General features: G+C 38.9%; 3 protein-coding genes across 3 annotated transcripts; 1 reads left to right on the top strand and 2 right to left on the bottom strand.

Annotated features, from left to right (window-relative positions):
* Window positions 1-1232: 1232 nt before the first annotated feature.
* LOC125779100 (golgin subfamily A member 6-like protein 2) lies at window positions 1233-5279 on the bottom strand. The gene is made up of 2 exons (XM_049459646.1): window positions 5185-5279; window positions 1233-1751 (listed from the first exon to the last, which is right to left on the bottom strand). Exons 1-2 carry the CDS (start codon window positions 5277-5279, stop codon window positions 1448-1450), a joined length of 399 nt encoding a protein of 132 aa, XP_049315603.1. The 3' UTR covers window positions 1233-1447.
* Window positions 5280-9290: 4011 nt separating this feature from the next.
* LOC125779089 (golgin subfamily A member 6-like protein 2) lies at window positions 9291-11982 on the bottom strand. The gene is made up of 3 exons (XM_049459538.1): window positions 11960-11982; window positions 9663-10603; window positions 9291-9613 (listed from the first exon to the last, which is right to left on the bottom strand). Exons 1-3 carry the CDS (start codon window positions 11980-11982, stop codon window positions 9291-9293), a joined length of 1287 nt encoding a protein of 428 aa, XP_049315495.1.
* Window positions 11983-12267: 285 nt separating this feature from the next.
* Window positions 12268-19199, top strand: LOC115066673 (spidroin-2). Its single transcript, XM_049456687.1, has 4 exons — window positions 12268-12363; window positions 12426-12883; window positions 13412-13583; window positions 18564-19199. The coding sequence occupies exons 1-4, from the start codon at window positions 12309-12311 to the stop codon at window positions 19094-19096; spliced, it is 1218 nt and encodes a 405-aa protein (XP_049312644.1). The 5' UTR covers window positions 12268-12308; the 3' UTR covers window positions 19097-19199.
* The last annotated feature ends 2410 nt before the right edge of the window (window positions 19200-21609 follow it).

Raw genomic sequence — 21609 nt, 5'->3', positions numbered from 1 at the left:
AATGATTTGCAAGCGTTGCTCGTTAGTAAGTCTATTCATGATGAAATGTCAAAGCATACTGAGCATCTTTCTCTTTGACACCATGTCTGAAATCCCACGTGATCTGTCAAATACTAATGCATGAAAATCCTAACCTCAAAAAAATCACCCGTTATAACATCGTTCGAAAAGCTTCATAGGAATCCGAGTTTAGTGCCTAACATTATTGTTAAAATGATACAAATATCAATAACTTATACGAAGACTTATTAGCTTGTATCACATAGGATATTTAGTCTGCGACATGATAATGTCTTGACGTTAGCATAATGAAGGGGAATTTTAACTAGAGATTTCAGTCCAACAAATGAGACAGCTTATCACACTGTAACCACACAGTTTTGACGTAAGCATAGCAAGTAAAAAACTAAGTTCCATGAAGATATTAAAGATACTTATTTCAAATAAATATGTGCTCGTTTATAATAAGAATACAGTCCTTCTTTATCTCAGAGCTGGAGACTAATGACGAATAATATCCTTACAATAAGGTCACATCTCTTCACGAAGTGAGGAAAATTATGAAGAGTAATTAAAGGATATGAGCTTATGATTCCAAGTGTTGCCACCAATTATATTAGGCAAATAGATAAATGTAGTCCAAAGATATTTACTTTACAAACAACATTGCTTTTTCACTGTTCCTCTGAGAAACAAAAAAGCGGGCACAACAATTTAGCAAAATATACTCATAAATGTTTTTGTCCACAAAATCGCAAAACATTTTCTAAAAACAATAATATTTATTTTAATTTTGTTTAGAAAACTAACAATATTTACTCAAGAAAAAGTACGTAGACGGCGAAGTACATCATTCGCAACACACGTTTGGCTAACGGCGGTATAATATTTATTATTTAATGCAGTAGTTTTTGATTACGTTAAATTTATATTTACATACGTAGTTACACCAGGCATTGTTTTTACAGGTGGTTAAGTGTTAGATATTTACACACATACATACATACAAACAAAATCTAATTGTTTTTTGAAAATTTGCTGAAACGCTATATAAGGCTTAAGGAACCACTTGGAAGTCAGCAATTTGACAAAGTTCATTCAATTGATAAGATGAAATTCTTCACGGTATTATTCTTCATCGCTTTCGCGGTCATCCTAGTTAATGGTATGTTGTACTAGATGAAGGTTGCTGTGTGCTTTCAAATTTTAAAATTAAAAAAATTCCAGGACAACGAGGATTTGGACGACGTGGACCTGGTGGTCCTGGTGGACGAGGTGGAAGAGGCGTAGGCGGTCCTGGAGGATTTGGCGGTCTTGGAGGATTTGGCGGATTTGGCGGATTTGGCGGTCCGGGAAGATTTGGCGGACGTCCACCATTTGGTGGTGCTGGAGAACGCCCAGGCAAACCTCATGGTCCTCATGGTCCTCGCCCATGCCAACCATGGCCTCAACCATCATCTTCATCTGTTGCACCGGAATCCTCATCTGTTGCAGCTGAATCTTCATCTGTTGCACCAGAATCTTCATCTGTTGCAGCTGAATCTTCATCTGTTGCACCTGAATCTTCATCTGCTGCTCCTGAATCTTCGTCTTTGGCACCTGAATCCTCATCTGTTGCAGCTGAATCTTCATCTGTTGCAGCTGAATCCTCATCTGTTGCAGCTGAATCTTCATCTGTTGCACCAGAATCTTCATCTGCTGCTCCTGAATCTTCATCTGTCTCTGCATAGAGTTCTGTTGATAGCGTCAGTCTTTATCAATAAAAGTTATTTTATCTTAATGTCAATTAAATTAAAACTGAACTGAAAATTTTAAATATATTTCTTTATCCGCTTAAGAAAAATGTATTCAATTCTTACCTTAAACTCTGGCAGTAGACACAATTTTTTCTCCGTTTTGTATCTAACCTTGACAGTAAATGAGGAAAGAACAAGTAAGGAAGGGCTAAGTTCGGGTGTCACCGAACCTTTTATACTCTCGCACGATAAAGTGATAATCGAGATTTCATTAGCCGTCGTTTACATATTTTTTTATTTTGCTGTAAAATTAATTAGAATCAAATTCTGAGAGATTTACCGATATTTTCGGTGAAAAATTAGGTTAGGTTAGGTTGGGCACTGAGTTCTTCGTGTTCGATATCAGGGACCTTGAAAAATTATAGTCCGATCACAACAATTTTTCCACAAGGGATACCTCAGCTCACATACCGTATTTGAGTAAAGTTTTATTCCGCTATGATCATTGGTTTCTAATGTATATATTATACAGAGAAGGCATCAGATGGAATTTAAAATAGCGTTATATTGGAAGAAGGCGTGGTTGTGAACCGATTTCGCCCATATTTCGTACATGTCATCAGGGTGTTAGGAAAATATTATACACCGAATTTCATTGAAATCGGTCGAGTAGTTCCTGAGTTATGGTTTTTGGTCCATAAGTGGGCGACGCCACGCCAATTTTTTTCCTTTTAAAAAAAGCCTGGGTGTAGCTTCCTTCTGCCTTTTTTTTCATAAAATTTTGTGTTGCTGACGTTTTTTGTTAGTCGGTTAACGCACTTTTAGTGATTTTCAACATAACCTTTGTATGGGAGGTGGGCGTGGTTATTATCCGATTTCTTCCATTTTTGAACTGTATATGGAAATGCCTGAAGGAAACGGCTCTATAGAGTTTGGTTGACATAGCTATAGTAGTTTCCGAGATATATACAAAAAACTTAGTAGGGGGCGGGGCCACGCCCACTTTTCCAAAAAAAATACTTCAAAATATGCTCCTCCCTAATGCGATCGTTTGTGCCAAATTTCACTTTAATATCTCCATTTATGGCTTAGTTATGACACTTTATAGGTTTTCGGTTTCCGCCATTTTGTGGGCGTGGCAGTGGACCGATTTTGCCCATCTTCGAACTTGACCTTCTTATGGAACCAAGAAATACGTGTACCAAGTTTCATCATGATATCTCAATTTTTACTCAAGTTACAGCTTGCACAGACGGACGGACGGACGGACGGACAGACAGACATCCGGATTTCACCTCTACTCGTCACCCTGATCACTTTGGTATATATAACCCTATATCTGACTCTTTTAGTTTTAGGACTTACAAACAACCGATATGAGAACAAAACTATAATACTATCTTTAGCAACTTTGTTGCGAGAGTATAAAAATTAGAGATTAGAAAATATTGTCGTACTGTAGGAAATAACCCATGTGGTAATTTAGTAGACAAACACCTTCCTAAAGGCTGGCTTTTCTCTGTGCTCTTTGGTGTGGTGTGTTGTGTGGACGAATGCGTCTTTGGTGGTTCAGACGCTACAATTCCTGTGGCGAAATCGTGTGTAACAAAAACACTTCGTGAACTACGGTTTTCATGATTTTGGTATCGTTAGACTCTATAATTTCTATCAGTACTCGTACACTAAAGCTTCTATTACGGGTTCGTGTAAGGCTAATAAAAATTTCAGAAGTAAAACGAAATCTTATATTATCCAATCAAAAGAATGTACAAAGCTAAGCTTAATATTACGTAGCCTATAAATATGCAACAAAGTATGGACTGAATTAATGTAGTGCGACTCGTATTAAGTAGTGGGTTTCATGCTCTCATAACATACGGAAACCGAGTATTGTAGTTTTGTTCACCTCCGGGTGACAGTCCCTCTATTTGTATCTTTTGGTAGATTATTTGTTAAAGCTTTAATATTGCTATAGTATAGTCGTTTAATTGTTGTGTTCAAACCACTTGATCCCCGCAATGAAACTACTTATCTTCGTTTTCTTTTTGTAGATAGACATTCATTTGGTACCTAATGGATTCTAAGAATTCTACGTCGGGATCGTGATATAGCCAATGCTCCGTTATGGAATTTTAAATCTATATGTATATACTTTTCCTGGAGCCTTTCAATGAGTTTTTAGTTCTTGTCTTGTCATATTTTGGCCATATTACTACGTTATCTTGCCTTTGGTTACATTGAAAAATGTTCCTATGACCGGTTTCCGGTATGACAAGTAGAGTTAGCCTACCAGTGAGCTTGCGACAAGGCTAGTAATATTGACTGTCTATCTGTTTCCTCCTGCAGTTATTCAGCAAAACTCCACGGGCCTTCTCTATCACTATTGTTTCTGCTTGAATGATGCTAGCTTAGTTTGGCAAACGGATGGAGAGAGAGATATTCTTTGAGTATATTCCTGTCCCTACTCTGTAGTCCATTTTGGACTGTAGGTTTAGAGTGTGATAGTATTTTCTTTCCCCAACCTCTTCTCCATTTACGTCTAGAGGCTATTATCACCTGGAAATTACTATTTAAATCCATCATTAGGAGGATACAGTCCGATCTATTTAGGTTTATTTTATCTGGTTCCGGATAACGCTACGTCCATTACATCTCCTGTTCCAAATTTCCTATCTCCAGAAAATGTGGCTACACTCCGTATGAAAACGTCTATGGGTAGTTGTTGCAGGAGTATATCAAGCGCATTAGTCGGACATGATTCAATGGCGCCGGTAAGTCCTGCACAGGCTGTCCTCTGTATCTATTTTAAATTTGGAATATTATATTTTTTCTTTAATGCTGGCCACCAAACTAGTGTTCCATAAGTTAGAATTGGTCTAATGATAGCCGTATCTCGGGAACGGTTCGTCCTACGGCCATGATCACATATACCATTTCGGTAGCAAATGACGTGACAAATAACATTTTGCCATGAGATGCGTATTTCAGGCGCTAGGTAGACAATTTCACGATTTTAGGCGAATTTCCGAAATTTCAAGGCCGGAGTTGGGGTTGAAGATGCAATCCGATCTCAAAACAAAAGTTGCATTGGAATCAGGAAGTACTAAGGCAACTTTTCCGCACTATTAGAAATCACGAATCGAAAAAAGTCCGGAATCGACCCACCCTAGTATTCACCCACATGACTACACTGGTTTTTATTCCCCAGTTCCTACTGAGTATTCTCTTGCATATGTAATATACTAATTAATCACAATATTGATCTTCCAGCTCAGCTTGGTATCGTTAACGATCCCTAGATATTTTGTCCCGTAAGACCGAGAAATTGTAGTACCACCAATTGGGCGAATACGAAATTGAGGTATTTTGGTTTCATTAGTGCATAACAAACTCATCTGTCTTACTAGGGTTAACCCCTAGTCAGTTTTTTGCGGACCTTAGGTGTAACCTTCGTAAGGCTCCTGATACCGTTGTAGTTAGAGACACAATGATCGTGCAATCATATGATTCAGGTACTACTGGAACACTTCTAGTACCAGACATTATCCCGGAATTCTAAAGTAATGTTGTAATACTCGAAGTAATACTCGTAAGTGAGAGGAAGCCAAAGTTATCTTCATATTGGTACCGATCAATCTGATAATACCTCAACCGGTTGAAGGTGCATCACGCGTACGTCAAAGGGAAATCGATTGATACCACCCTTCATGAGGAGATAAGACAATCGCATGTTAAGAAAAACAGCGCATTTGATAACGCTACTACGTCCGCACTGAAATCAGCTACCGCTTCATTTGCTATTAAACCGAACCTGGTTAAGTCACATGCTAACTTGTCTATAGTTATATAGGTTAGGGAAGGTATAAAAATCGTTTATAAGATCAATTGTGATTCCCTGAGATTAGGTATCGTATCCCCTCATGCTTTGAGTTACCTTGATTAATAGGTAGAACTATTGTACTCTCGAGCTCTTTCAAATATCTCGAAGTCATCTCAGATAAAAAGGAAGCTGGAGAGATCATAGTAAGAACAGCAGTCATTGCCTCAAAGTGGGGTTAACGACCACGTATGGTCTATTAGCTCTATACAATTGTTAATCACCTCATATGGTGGCATTATCGAAAAAGTGTTGTAGTATTACGAGCGCAATGACAACCACGTTACTAAGGCTCTGAAGGTTATCCTCGATATCCGGCAAATACATCCACAAGTGAATTAAGAGGCAATCTTTTCGGCCAACTGCTCATGGTTTTAGGTCATTGGAGTCAGACCCGGCGTCATCACGGGTATGATATCATACTCGACCTTGTTAATGAACGCATGGTAAATTGATAATGTGATAATGAGTAAACCCAACGTTATTATTCCCCAATAGAGAACAATGGACCAATGATTCTGTGGTCGAGGATATCAGTCTACATATTCACCGACGGATAAAAGGGTGAAATAGAAACAGGAGCAGGCTTCTAGCAGAAGGTAGCTTGTGACATGTGACTTCAGTCTTTCAGACCGAAATTGTTGGCATAACAGAAGGTGCCAAATTAGCTCTAACAGAATGTACATGAATCTTCTAGTGGATTGCCAACCGACAATTAAGGCTATTCTTAGCCCCAATACTAAGTCTCACTGTGTAAACTGGAGACACAATTCTTTTAAGCTGCCCCAGGCCATTCAGCTAGAGAAACACTTCAGGTATTGGAATGCTATTTTGGGGTAATGCTGATGGGAAATATACCAAAAAACACCTACTCTTAAGATCCCACCTTCAGAAATAGTAAAAGTGGAGTCGGCGGAATGCGGAGTATGTTGATGATGGAACGCTGGAACATTATCTGTGTGAATGTCCAACCTTCAGTCAAGATACAAAATGTGATTGCAATCTTATCACTGTTTCGTCGAATATTGAAATTTTGATTCCTGCGTAACATTTTTTAATGTAGACCCTTAGCCCTTCTTTCTAGTTTATCACTGCTTTATTTATTTTTATTGATAGCAAAGGGAAAACTATTTTATCTTTGAAGAAAAACGAAGGTCTACATAAAACACATTATAAATCGTAGACGTGCGGGTGACATATTTTATTACAATGTACCATATAATACTGTAGTCAATTCGTGTATTGAATAAAAAATTTTCACAAAACAAAATGATGTGGACCAAGTTTTGAGAATCTTTCGAGAACTTCTTTTGCAGTGACTTCAATATCATGATACGTGTGCAGCACCGCCAGGCCGATCAATCTACAAGGTGTAAAGTAAACAGGACTTTGAATAGTGATCAACGTTTTCAAAGTGGTCGTGAGGACATAAATGACGATCAACATGTGGGCCAATCAAAAACTGTGAGTGAATTCATCAGAAATCAGCCGAAATCAAGATTGGAATTCATGGAAATGGAATTGTCCATCTTGAAAACATCGATTTATCACATTTTAACCGAACATTTGGGCTTAGGAAAGGTGTGTGCACGGTTTGTTCCGCACAAATTGACTGACGACCAAAAATTGCTCAGAATCCAACATTCGATTCGACGCTTGTTACTGATTATTTGACCAAAAATCACATTTTAACCATTAAACACTCCCCGTGTTCACCTGATATGGCACCGTGCGATTTCATCATTTTCGGAAAAATGCATTTGTATATGAAAAGAAAGAGTTATGCAGACGTAGAGGCCATTCAAAAGGCTTGCACCGGCATACTGGCGGCCATACCGGCCAACGAGCAAAAACACTCATTCGACATGCTTTTGGACCGTGCAAAAAGCTGTATTGAAGCAGAAGGAGACTATTTTGAAAACAATAAATTGATTTTGCCGAAAACACCATTTGTTTGGCTTTTTTTAAGTCCTGTTTACTTTGGAATGCACCTTGTATAATATTTGATGCCTTTGCCAGAGCGATCGATTCTTTCTGAAGAATCAAACTGAGTGAATGAGTTAGAATAGAATAGAACCATCTCGATTTATCGTATTTTAAACGATTTGGAAATACTCCTGTTGAGTTTGTGAGAATAACAGGGAGTTATTGCAGCATTTTTCGCTTCTTTTTTTATTTCGCTGACCGCTCCGATATCTGTACAATGTCAGAATGCTCGATGCACAATGGTTAGCTATCAGCTGTTGGCATTTCTATGATGGAAAACTTGGTTGATAAGCCGCGGAGAATGTATCAATCGAACAGATCGCAGATGAAGCATCTATTCCGCATCATTTCAAATTAAGCACAATCCAACAATTTTGGCTTCAAACGGATCCCCAATAAATAACAACTGTGGATGAAGGGGAATTATGAATGGTAATTAAAGCAGTTGAACGAATGTAATCAAGTGGTCTCTTCAATTCTTTTAGGCAGCTCGATCAATTTCATTGTAGTTAGTAGGTTAATCGTTTACTAATAACATAACTTATTTTACTGTTTTACCGAGGAACAAAGAAAGCGCCCACAACAACTTAACCAAATATAGTTTTGTTTAGAAAATCGCAAGACTTTTGACAAAAACAATAATATTTGCGCTAATTTCGTTCAGAAAACAAACTTTATTTACTCAAGTGTTTTTTGTTATTCATGTGACGTCCGTAAAACACAGGTTCGTTTTTATTTGTAAATGACTATGAGATACAGAGGTATAATCCTATATCCTGTATATTAAACAAAGTGATTCTTTGTTGCATATTTAAACTCCTTGGACTACACTCTTTTCGTTGGGTTGTGTTGATAGCAGAAACGGAACAGAAACAATGTAATAACTAAGTCTGATTCGCAGCAAAACACTTCACAGCCCTCGAATGAACTATCTTAACTAGTAGTAGATGTATGCCTTTTCTTAAAAAAAAAAATTTCTCTGTGTTAACAAATCAGAGTACTCCTGGTTTATTTTTTCTCTTATCCCTCCATCTCCTTACAGCGGTGCTTTCAACATGGTATCACACATGATCAACTTATTGTTTTGATTCTCAGACCTTTATGTTTATACGTAAGGCTTTTGAATACAAGTTGTCGGACAATAAAGTCCAACAGTCAGTTCACATGCTTAGTCTGCCGGCAGAGTAATATTTGCCTTTATTATTACGTATTATAAATATTTTCCGTAGTTGTTTGATTCCATACTTTTTGTTATTTATAGCGTTACAATAGTTAATGTTTTCATAGTTGGTTTAATATTTGAAATTCATAATTGTATATAAATACAATGTAATTGTTTATTGAAACCTTGGCGAAACGCAATTATGCTATATAAGACTTAAGAAACCACTGAGGATTTAGCAATTTGTCAAAGTTAATTTGATAGACAAGATGAAATTTTTTACAGTATTATACATAATCGCTTTCGCAGTCGTCCTAGTTAATGGTATTGTACTAGATGAAGGTTGTTTTGTTCTTTTAAGTTTTTAATTTAAAAAATTTCCAGGTCAACGAGGATCTGGACGACGAGGACCTGGTAGACTAATTGGAAGACTCCTTGGAGGTCCTGGAAGACTTGGGGCACGCCCACTATTTGGTGCTGGTGCGCTTCTTGGCGGACCTCAAGGTCATCGCCCTTGCCAACCCCGACCTCAACCACCATCTTCATCTGTTGCACCTGAACCTTCATCCGAGGCACCTGAATCTTCTTCTGCTGCACCGGAATCTTCATCTCCTGCTTCTGAAGTTTCTTCTGTTGCACCTGAATCACCGGAATCTTCATCTGCTGCACCTGAGTCTTCATCTCTTGCACCTGAATCTTCATCTTCCGCACCTGAGTCTTCATCCGAGGCACCTGAATCTTCTTCTGCTGCACCGGAATCTTCATCTGCTGCACCTGAGTCCTCATCTGCTGTACCTGAATCCTCATCAGCTGCACCTGAATCCTCATCGGCTGCTCCTGAATCATCATCAGCTGCACCTGAATCTTCATCTGCTGCACCTGAGTTTCATCTGCTGCTCACCGGAATCTTCATCTGCTGCACCTGAGTCTTCATCTCTTGCACCTGAATCTTCATCTTCCGCACCTGAGTCTTCATCCGAGGCACCTGAATCTTCTTCTGCTGCACCGGAATCTTCATCTGCTGCACCTGAGTCCTCATCTGCTGCACCCGAATCCTCATCGGCTGCTCCTGAATCATCATCATCTGCACCTGAGTTTTCATCTGCTGTACCTGAGTCCTCATCGGCTGCTCCTGAATCATCATCAGCTGCACCTGAATCTTCATCTGCTGCACCTGAGTCCTCATCTGCTGCACCCGAATCCTCATCGGCTGCTCCTGAATCATCATCAGCTGCACCTGAATCTTCATCTGCTGCACCTGAGTCCTCATCTGCTGCACCCGAATCCTCATCGACTGCTCCTGAATCATCATCATCTGCACCTGAATCTTCATCTGCTGCACCTGAGTCCTCATCTGCTGCACCCGAATCCTCATCGACTGCTCCTGAATCATCATCATCTGCACCTGAGTCCTCATCTGCTGCACCTGAATCTTCATCTGCTGCACCCGAATCCTCATCTGCTATACCTGAATCCTCATCTGCTGTACCTGAATCCTCATCTGCTGCTCCTGAATCTTCATCCGTGGCACCTGAATCTTCATCTGCTGCACCCGAATCTTCATCTGTTGCACCCGAATCCTCATCAGCTGCACCTGAGTCTTCATCTGCTGCACCTGAATCCTCATCAGCCGCACCCGAATCCGCATCTGCTGCACCTGAATCTTCATCTGCTGCACCCGAATCCTCATCTGCTACACCTGAATCCTCATCTGCTGCTCCTGAATCTTCATCCGTGGCACCTGAATCTTCATCTGCTGCACCCGAATCTTCATCTGTTGCACCTGAGCCCTCATCTGCTGCGCCTACAGCCGCTGTATAAAGTTCAGTTGGGAGTGTTAACCTTGATAGACAAAAAGTATTTTATCGAGTGTCAATTAAATTCGAAATTAAGGAAGTTTCAATAAAAGATTCTTTACTGCTTAAGAACTCATTGAACTCTTTGCGAAATTTCAGGCAATAGACAAAAATTGTTCTCCATTACATATCAAACCATGACAGTAAAGGACATCAGGATAAAAAATGGAGGACATCAACTCCATCGTGTTCCGATCATCTACTTGAATTGCTGTCACATAAGTTTTAAATTAAAAAATATTATCAAAGAATGTAGCTAAACTTCGAATTCCAGCAGGAACGAAGAACTAATCCGAGGTAACAACAATTGGTGTGCTGCAGAAAATGTAAGGAGCTCTTTAGGTATTTTGGTGTGGTTGAATGCGTCGTAGTAGTTCAGCCGCTTCACTTACTGCTCCAAAGGCTTAAGGAATTATGAAAGCACTTTAAGTCAGGTGCGTTATACTCTATGACTTGTATCACTCCTCTCTCTCTCTAGTTTCTCTTTAGGTAGTAGAGTACGTATAAGGCTGCCTACAAATTCAGATGCAAAACTAAATGTATTAAACTAATATCCAATACAGTTAAACAAGTTTGATTCTTAAAGCTACTAATATTTTACCTGAACAAAACGACTGGCTCATTGATAATGCTAATATTAAGCCTATAAATATGCAAAAAGTTTTGAACTTTATTAACGCAGTTGTCTTGAATTGTACGTTTTTAACGGGTTTTTCAGTAAGAGCGCTACAAAAGTTTAAGAAGAAAATAATTTTTAAATAAGAAAAAAACCATTTGGGATATCAATGAATTTCCTTTTGAAAGTGTATTTGAGGCCATTATGTATGGAATGGGCCATTGCGTTCATGACAATTAATGTGTCGGTCTTGATCATCACAGAAGAAGTACGACCCCCGCTGCCGGCCCATAAACCGCACCTAAACGAAATTTTTTCGGGATGGTGACTTATGGAGTTGTTATGGATTGCTGCCTGACCAATAACGCAAATTTTGCTTATCATAAATTGGGCGTAGTGCTCTAAAAAGTTGAGACCACTGACACCGAATTTCGGAAGTAAATTTTAATGATTTGGACTCGTTGTTGGATCTTTCCACGATGAAATGGCAAACCTTGATGAAGAGAAGTGTCAAATGAGCGAAAAAAATATGGCGTCGTTTGCTCTCCCTATTGGTCTACTTTTGTAGCGTTTTTCTTTCGGGTGATGCAGACCGTAGAAAAAGCGACTGAGCCTTAAGCTGCAGAAATGTATTTCGGTGCCATCTTTGGTCGATGCAAATATATCATTGTACTGCCTTTTTGTCTTTAAAGCTTGGCCTTCTTTTCGATATCAGAAAATATGTACCTAAGCACGAGCTTGTAGAGCATTTGCAAGGGTTTTGGTCAATACATGTTGCTTTGAATGAAGGCTCTCAGACCCTGCAGAATTGCATTCAGACCGCAAGTCTAATGAACTGCTGACTCCATTATTGCATATTTACATTAAAAATTAAATTACGGTAGTTTTTTAGTTCGCAAATATTTGTTATCTAAATAGAAAAAAGTATTCACAGTTGGTGTGAAATATTTAGATATTTATATTGTATTTGCTAAAACATGTTTGTTGGATTTTAATGAAGGTAAATTATGCTATATAAGAGTTAGGATTTCTACTGGAAAGTTAGCAGTTTGGCACATTTCATTTCATTGAAAAGATGAAACTCTTTACGGTATTGTTCGTTATCGCTTTTGCGGTTGTCCTGGTGGAAGGTATGTATCTCTAGGTAATATTTGATAAACCCTTTAACTTTTTTGATTTACACAAATTCTAGGTCAACGAGGATTCGGACGTCGAGGATCTCGTGGATTTAATGGATCTCGTGGACTCCGTGGACCAGGCGGACGAGGCGGTCCAGGTGGACGAATCGGTCGAGGTGGACCAGGTGGTCGTGGCGGTGCAGGACTAATCTTTGGACAACCAGGTTTTGGAAGTCTCGGAGGATGTGGTGGTGGCAATCGTCATCGCCATCATCGTCGTTCAACTGTTGCACCATCGACTGTCGCACCAGCATCTTCTTCATCATCATCTGCCGCGCCATCAACTGCTGCTCCTTCAACTGATGCACCAGCAGCTTCTTCGTCATCTTCTGCAGCGCCATCAACTGCTGCACCATCAACTGCCGCACCATCAACTGCTGCGCCATCAACTGCTGCACCATCAACTGCTGCACCATCAACTGCCGCACCATCAACTGCCGCACCATCAACTGCTGCACCAACAACTGTTGCAGCATAAACTGCCACTCCAACTGCCACATAATGGTTACCTTAGTAACTATAAACAGTTGATTTGAAGGTTTATAATAAATATAATAAAAGGAATTTAATAAATGATACTTATTGCTCCATTAAAAGAAAAAGCCTAGTTGAGCCCTAAAACTACTTTTCTTTAATTTATTACACATAGAACAGGACGTATCTATCAGTTTAGTTAGCAAACCAAAATAAAAGTTTTTTAACTCGCGCCCGAGCGGTGACCGGTGCGCGAAATAGTAAAAACAGCATGAAAACGAAAATAGTTGGCGATGTTGACACCGCATTGGAGTCAAATTCTAAAATGCCTCAGGATGCATTATTCTGACTAAAATGACCTAGGTACTCTTGAGTACTAGATGACCACGATGGTCCGACCCGATTTACCTCGTTTCTCAGCTTGCGAGCACTGACAAGCCCTACATCTACATATGACAAAATCTGGACAACATGACATATAGAAATAATCATACAAATAACACTCATAAGCCCAATATTCAACTAGCACCACGACCTCTTCGAAATAATGTTTTTAATAATTTTAATAACAACAGCATTTCTTACACCGAACTACACATATTCATTCTCGCCCAGACGAGATTTCAACAAACATGCATTCGGTCGTCAATCAAATCAGTATCCCCAACACTTCACTAATTATATGCAAAATAATCAGGGTAATCGGTATGAATCGCGGTCCAACAACTACGCGAATAACCCCCATGTTACCATAGGAAATACCACCTTTAACAACAGACCGTACTTGCCACCTAAACCACCGACCCCGATGGAAATAGATCAGTCAATAAATTCAAGTCAGGTTAATTACAAGAATAGACTTAGTACCTTCCACGACAAGCATCCGCTTTCTGCGCAAATAACTCATCCTCCGAATATTGTAAAATATAACGCAATTTCTGTACTAACACAGTAGAATTCGACCCGAGCGGAATACAAGTATATGACGACGTTTTCCACCATAACGATTACGATACTGTAAAACGAGATCAGTTTGATTCAGTTTTTAGATTGTCGCCGACTTCGCTGTCCTATTACGAATTTAATCTAATGACAATCTGCCAAAATATAATAATAATCATCAGATTCCACTTGGTGAGCCAGATATAGAAAAAAAACTAGATTTTCCGTAAACAATGGAAAGTAAGAATTTCTCCGGTTACCTTCTAAATGCACATTGACAAAAGAAGAAGTTGAATTCTTAGAATACGTAATCAGCCCTAAAGGGATAAAAACTAATCCAAAAAAAGTGCTAAAATTCCCAGTTCCACAAACTCTCAAGAAATTAAGATCTTTCCTAGGTATGTCGGTAATAGCTAAGCCGTTAACAGCATACTAAGAGGAGAAGCCGGTGATATCTCCAAACGAAACTCAAAGAAAATAGAAATAGAATTAGACAACGAGGCCTTAGAAGCATTCAATACAATAAACAAGAAAAAACGTTAACTTCGGTTGCACCGAAGCTAAATACCCTCCACAGGTGCATTTCTGTTAGTAACTATGTGTTCAGTTTGTATGGAAGCTATATGTTATAGTAAGCCGATCTGAACAATTTCTTTGGATATTACATTGATGCTTTAGAAAATAATCTGTACCAAATTTTGTGAAGATACATTGTCAAATTAGAAAGTTTTCCATACAAGCCCTTGAATCCGATCGTTCGGTTTGTATGGCAGCTATATGTTATAGTGATCCGATATCGGCCGTTGCAACAAATGAGCAGCTTCTTGAAGAGAAAAGGACGTTTGCAAAATTTCAAAAGGATATCTTAAAAACTGAGGGACTAGTTTATATATATACAGACAGACAGACAGACAGACGGACATGGCTAAATCGACTCAGCTCAACATACTGATCATTTATATATATACTTTGTAGGGTCTCCGACGACTCTTTCTGGGTGTTACAAACTTCGTGACAAACTTAATATACCCTGTTCAGGGTATAAAAAGGAGCTAAAACTCACAGTTCCACAAACTCTCAAGAAAATAAGATCTTTCCTAGGTATGTCAGGTTACTACCGACGATGTTTAAAGGATTATTCGATAATAGCTAAGCCATTAACAGCATACTAAGAGGAGAAGCCGGTGATATCTCTAAACGAAACTCAAAGAAAATAGAAATAGAATTAGACAACGAGGCCTTAGAAGCATTCAATGAAATAAAAAACACTTTAGTATCGAAAGATATAATCTTAGCACAACTAAATTTCGAGAAAGATTTAGAACTAACGACCGACGACTCCGATTTTGCATAAGGTGTCGTCCTAACTTTAAGCAATGCTGAAGAGCACTATGCCACCAATGAGAAGGAAATGCTTTTTATAATTCGGTCATTTAATTCACTTAGAAATTACCTCTATGGTTCCAAAAAAAGTATCACCATCCAACAACCAATTATCTACATATCGCTCATTTGCTGCAAGACCGGCATAAGTTAAAAAAATCGATTCTCCAGAAAACGCGTTTAAAGTTTTCAACTGACTACAACCTTATATGGTGACTCCAACCTTACACCTCTTCTCAAGCAGAGCATATAAGAGGTATTCATATGAATTTTTCACTCAACATGAAGTATGATATAACGAACAATTCTGCAGCATTAACTCAAAAATCACGTTTTTTGATTTATGCCGGTCTTGCAGCAAATGAGCGATATGTCTTCAATCATCCGAACACAGGAAAAAGAAGCATTGAAGGCCATCTTAGAAGAGTACATATAATTCCCAACTAACTTACAAACCTGGTAAAATAAATGCAGTCAGAGTACAAGGAATAATTATCGATTTCTTACATGAAACAACCCCTTAAACCATTTGTTAGAAGTGGAATTCACACAAAAGAAAGGATAATGGATATGATACAAAATATCTATCCTATTCACTTTAGTAATATTAAAAGCCGATACACCCAATACTTAGTCAAAGATATTAGTAAGGAATAAGAACAGGAGAACGTCTTAAAAGGCAAGAAAATTTTAAGCGTTGCAATATTAAGTTTCAGGATCGAGTCATGTGTAGAAGTTCACGCAAGTGAGGAAACGACCCCAATGAAAAAGAATAACACACCTCGGATGAGAGACCCCCTCCTTCAATTAATAAAAAGAGATACCTCGATAAACATCGCGTATAAGGTTCTATCAAGTGTATTGTGTGAAAGATTAAAGCCCACCGTCAACAAACTGATTGGATCTTATCAGTGTAGCTTCAGACATGGGAAATCAACAACCGACCAGATATACACCATGCGCCAAATCTTGGAAAAGACCCGTGAAAAGAGAATCGACACACACCAACTCTTCGTCGATTTCAAAGCTGCTTTCGACAGCACGAAAAGGAGCTGCCTTTATGCCGTGATGTCTAAATTTGGTAACCCCGCAAAAATACTCGTAATACGGCTGTGTAAACTGACGTTGAGTAAATGCTCCGTCAGGATCAGGAAGGACCTCTCCGAGCCGTTCGATACCAAACGAGGTTTTAGACAAGGCGACTCCCTATCGTATATTGATATTGATACCATCGGTCTCAATACCCCGCTGTCAGTTCTGCTTTTTCCAGACTTATCTCCTGTCATCAAACAAACAGTCGTCGCACTCGCGACTTGGCTCTCACGCCACTGTTTTCAGTCATAACTTTGAAGTTGTAGATAATTTCGTCTATCTTGGAACCAGCATAAGCAACACCAACAATGTCAGCCTGGAAATCCAACGCAGAATAACTCTTGCCAATAGGCGCTATTTCGGACTGAGTAGGCAATTGAGAAGTAAAGTTATCTCGCGACGAACTAAAACCAAACTCTATAAGTCACTCATTACTCCCGTCCGGGTACTTATTTGGTGCAGAGGCATGGACGATGAGCGAAAGATTTATGGTCCTTTGCGCGTTGAACGAATATCGTATGCGATGGAACGATGAGCTGTTTGAGATATACGACAACATTGACATACATAGTTCAGCGAATTAACGACTACGGACAACGACTATGCTAGGTCATGTTGTCCGAATGAACGAAAACAACGAATTAAGAATTAGTTTAAAGTAGGTTTATTTATTTTTAAAGAGTGAGTCTGTTAAATCAAATGTGCTGGAATGAGAATTGAAATCGTGGATGGTTCGTTTAACTCAAAATGTGTTCTAGAAAATTTCAGAATATCAGACAACAGAGATAGACAGACCCATTCATAAGTTTTACAAGAAATATTATGCCAAGTATTTCCCTACGACTATAGAGTGTAGATAACATTTAAACTATTAGTACCGACCGACATCCTTCATTTGATAGACAAAAATCATTCGGTCCCTTCGACCTTTGGTACTACTACATACATCTTCATCTACTGCATCATCATCGGCTGCACTTTTTTCCGCCATACCACCAACTTCTGCGGCACCATCTACAGGTCTGTCACAAGGATTTCAAATTAGAAAATATTACCAAAGAATGTACCAAAGCCTCCCACTTTCGTAGTACGGTGAAGAACTAATATGTAATAAATATGGTATAGGTATACTACAGGAAATATACCGAGCTCTTTGGGTACTTTGGTAGGCAAACAACGTTCAATAGACTTACTCTTCCTTGTGGTCCTTTGTGTGTTACTTCGAACACTGTGTGGGGTTGAATGCGTCGTAATGGTTCAGTTGCTGCACTTACTGCTCCAAAATTGTATGGAATTATGAAAGCACTTTGAATTTGGTATCGTTAGGCTTTATGATTTCTATTAATCCTCTCTAGCTTCTCTTTAAAGTACGTATCAGGCTACTTAAAACTTTACATGCAAAACTAAATATAATTAGCTAATATCCAGTAATACTCCAGGCTACTAATAGATTACCCGATCAAAAAGACTGGCTTATTGAAAATCTTAATATTAAGAAGCCTATAAATATGCAAAAAGTTTTATCTTTATGAACGCAGAGCGCTTTAATAGTACATTTATAATTACGGCTTTAAACATTTTATTGATATCAATATTTTCTTGTAGTATCATTCCTTTTAATGTCAAGCCTTTCCTTCTGGTTATATACACAGTAGAACAAACAACTGAACCTTAAGTTCCAGAAATCTACTTCGGTGCTTTTTCCATGTTCGCCTATGGTCGATGTAAAAATATTATTGTACTACCTTTTTGTCTTTAAAGCTTGGTCTTCTTTGCGATATCAGACAATATGTTCCTAAGCACGAGCTTGTAGAGCCTTTGCAAGGGTTGTGGTCAAAGTGTGTTACTTTGACTAAAGGTTCTCAGATCCAGCAGTATTACATTCTAACCGCACGTCTAATGAACTGAGGTCTAATATTTACTATATTATTGCGTATACGAGTATTAAAAATTACGGTAGTTTTTTAATTCCCATTTCTTTGTTTGTTTTTATTTATATAGAAAATTGTATTCACAGTTGGTGTGTGTTAATATTTGCTAAAAATTGTTTGTTGAACTTTGGTGAAGGTAAATTATGCTATATAAGAATAAAGATTCCCACTGGAAAGTTAGCAGTTTGGCACATTTCATTTGATTGAGAAGATGAAACTCTTTACGGTATTGTTCGTTATCGCTTTCGCGGTTGTCCTGGTTGAAGGTATGTATCGCCAGGTAACATTTGATGAACCTCTTCACTTCTCTTTGATATACACAATTTCTAGGTCAACGAGGATTCGGACGTCGGGGCTCTCGTGAATTTGATGGACCTCGTGGACTCCGTGGATTTGGCGGACCAGGTAGACGTGGCGGTCCAGGACCAAGCCTAGGTGCTTTCAGAAGACCACCATTTGGTGGACGTCAAGGCGGGTTTGGACAACCAGGTTTTGGAGATTTCGAAGGATTTGGAGGCTTTGGTGGTTTTGGTGGGGGTGATTGTCATCGCCGTCATCATCGCCATCATCATCGTCATCATCATCGTCGTTCAACCGTTGCACCATCGACTGTCGCACCAGCAGCTTCGTCATCATCATCTGTCGCACCAGAAGTTTCTTCATCATCATCTGTCGCGCCATCAACTGTTGCGCCATCAACTGATGCACCAGCAGCTTCTTCATCATCGTCTGCCGCGCCATCAACTGTTGCGCCATCAACCGTTGCACCATCAACTGCTGCACCATCAACCGCTGCGCCATCAACCGCTGCGCCATCAACTGCTGCACCATCAACTGCTACACCATCAACTGTTGCACCATAAACTGCCGCAACAGCTACCGCAAAATTTTGTTCTTAGTTACTTTAGTAACTATAATCACTTGATTTGAAGGTTTATAAATTAAAAATAAAAGGGTTTCAATAAATGGTATTTTTTGCTGCATTAAAAGAAAAATTGTGAGCCTAGTTGTGCCCCAAAACTACCTTTTGTTAATTTGTTATACTCAGTGACGAGCTCGAACTTCCATAGTTTTTGAATTTTGCTCACGTTTTCTCACTAAGCAACTAAACATTTGTCTGAACCACTACTTATCGGACAAGTGTAGCATATAGCTGGCATACAAACTAAACAAGCAAAATGGAGTTCTCGTAAAGAAAACAATTTCTCTTTGACATTTGGTAAGGTCCGTGCTCACTTTTCAACATTTGCATCTTCCGTTCATTCCTCCACGGCTTTCCTGCACCATCGGCTGCAGCTTTATGTACCATACCACCGACTTCAGTGACACCATCTACTACAAAACCAACTAAGAGCTATAACTCTTTTGAGCATTCAATATTCTGAATAACATAAGTTATTTCGAAATAACTAAAAAATTTTCTTTTTTTGGTGTGGGTTTCTTCTGGTAATGGAATTAAGCTAAAGGTGTGGTACGAGGGCTGCTATATAGTTATATTTCTGGCCTAATAATGAAAATAGGAATATTTATCAACGAAAATGGTTTTTTTTTTTGTTTCGGGCTCATACGCATAGATCCATTATTCGTCACCTGTGACGATCTTATAAACGTCTTTTGAAGCACCGCGATCGTATTTTTTCAGCATTTCTTTACACCAATCCACACGAGCCTTTTTTTGAGCGATTGTCAAATTGTGCCGGCTGTTTTTAGACGACCTTCACGGAGTTCGTCTTTCAGCGAGCGTCGGCCACGATTGAATGCGTTGTACCAGTTTTTCACAGTGCTATAGGATGGTGCCTCATAGCCATACAAAGATTTTAGTTCATCGATGCACTCTTGTCGTGATAATCCACGTCGAAAGTTGTGAAAAATGATCGCACGAAAATGTTCTCGAGTTAATTCCATTTTTTGGCCGAGATGAATTTTTTCATTCCCTGTAAATAAAACAATTCACGATTAAATGACAAAACGTTCTGAGTGATGTTATGCTAAAAAATGTCAAACTTTCCAATGGAAATGTCCGATTGTACCTGGCAACACTTAGTGTTGCCTAGTCCAGAAATATATATAGCAGCCTATGTGTAATCCATATTTTATGTGCATGAATATTAAACACATAATGAAAACTTGGAAGGAAATATAGCATCTTGTGGGTAGTGAGAGTTCGGAGTCCTGATCATAATGTTATGACAACTTAATCAATTATTATTTTTTGATTTAACAGTTTGAGGTGGAGGTAAGACTTCGATGACATGGAAACTGTCTTGACTTCCTTTTTTAAGAGACTTCATGCGAGTATTATCATCAGGGTTCTAACTAAAAACCAAAGAGGTTGAAGATCACCAACTTCAAGATCTGTAGAAGAACTGTAATTCGATGCACAACTTACGATGTAATCAGTTGAGACTACCTATAGACAGTCCAACATGTTCGATCAAATATACCGACATGCACAAAACATAGAATATGTGATAAGGATAAGGATTCAACTGAGATTCCTTTGGCTAATGTAAATCCGATGTAGCAGCAAGCCACTTAGATTTATTATTACCATATAAGTTTGGTGTTGCAGCTGTTTTTATGATTCAATATATCGGCTATGTCGAACATAGATATACATATCCAGATTGCTGCGAAACAGTCGGAAACACTCACTTGAAGGGAGCAGATATCTGCAGTTTATTTATGAAAAACATGTACAACGATATTATACAAAGTAATGCCGATCCGAAGCTTTAGCATTTCCCATCTGTTGGTCAATTTGAGTATTCCAACTCGAAGAGTGAATTACACCTATTTTCGATACACTGTTCTCATGTGAAAACGCTCCAGCTCTGAAAGTATTTGACGCAACCTCCGCTCCGTTGGAAAGACCAGGTATAGGTCCTACTGCCTACACTTGGAATATGAAATTGGCGCCAAATAGCCAAAAGAAAAAACGACTGGCGCTCTGTTGGAAACTCGGCTATAACTGCGTAAGCATTGTCTACACCAATAAAGAACAAGAAGTTCTCATGTGAACCGTATTTCAATGAGAGTCCTTTGCATCGACCGCAACCAATGGTATATAGTCAGAAGGGACATGGTCTGGACTATAAAGCGGCTTAGGCAAAATATTACTTACTACTTTTTTCCAAAAAGTTTTTAAACGGTCTTACAATATGAGGCTGAGCGTTGTCTTGAGGAAAAATTATTGTCTAGTGCCACCTGATTTCCGCGCTTTAGAATAACTGTTTGAGTGACTTCCAAGGTTTCTTTAAGCTCTACTTGTACTTGGAAATAATATTTATCGAGTAATGCATCCAATTCCTCGACTTCAAACTTTTTGGGCCGCCCAAGGCGTTCTCCGTCTTCCATTACCGAAATCGCCACTTTT

The sequence above is a fragment of the Bactrocera dorsalis genome, chromosome 1 (genome assembly GCF_023373825.1).
Source record: "Bactrocera dorsalis isolate Fly_Bdor chromosome 1, ASM2337382v1, whole genome shotgun sequence".
NCBI classification, from domain to species: Eukaryota; Metazoa; Arthropoda; class Insecta; order Diptera; family Tephritidae; genus Bactrocera; species Bactrocera dorsalis.
The sequence above is the reverse complement of the archived record's forward strand: the minus strand, read 5'-3'. Positions and strand labels throughout refer to the sequence as shown.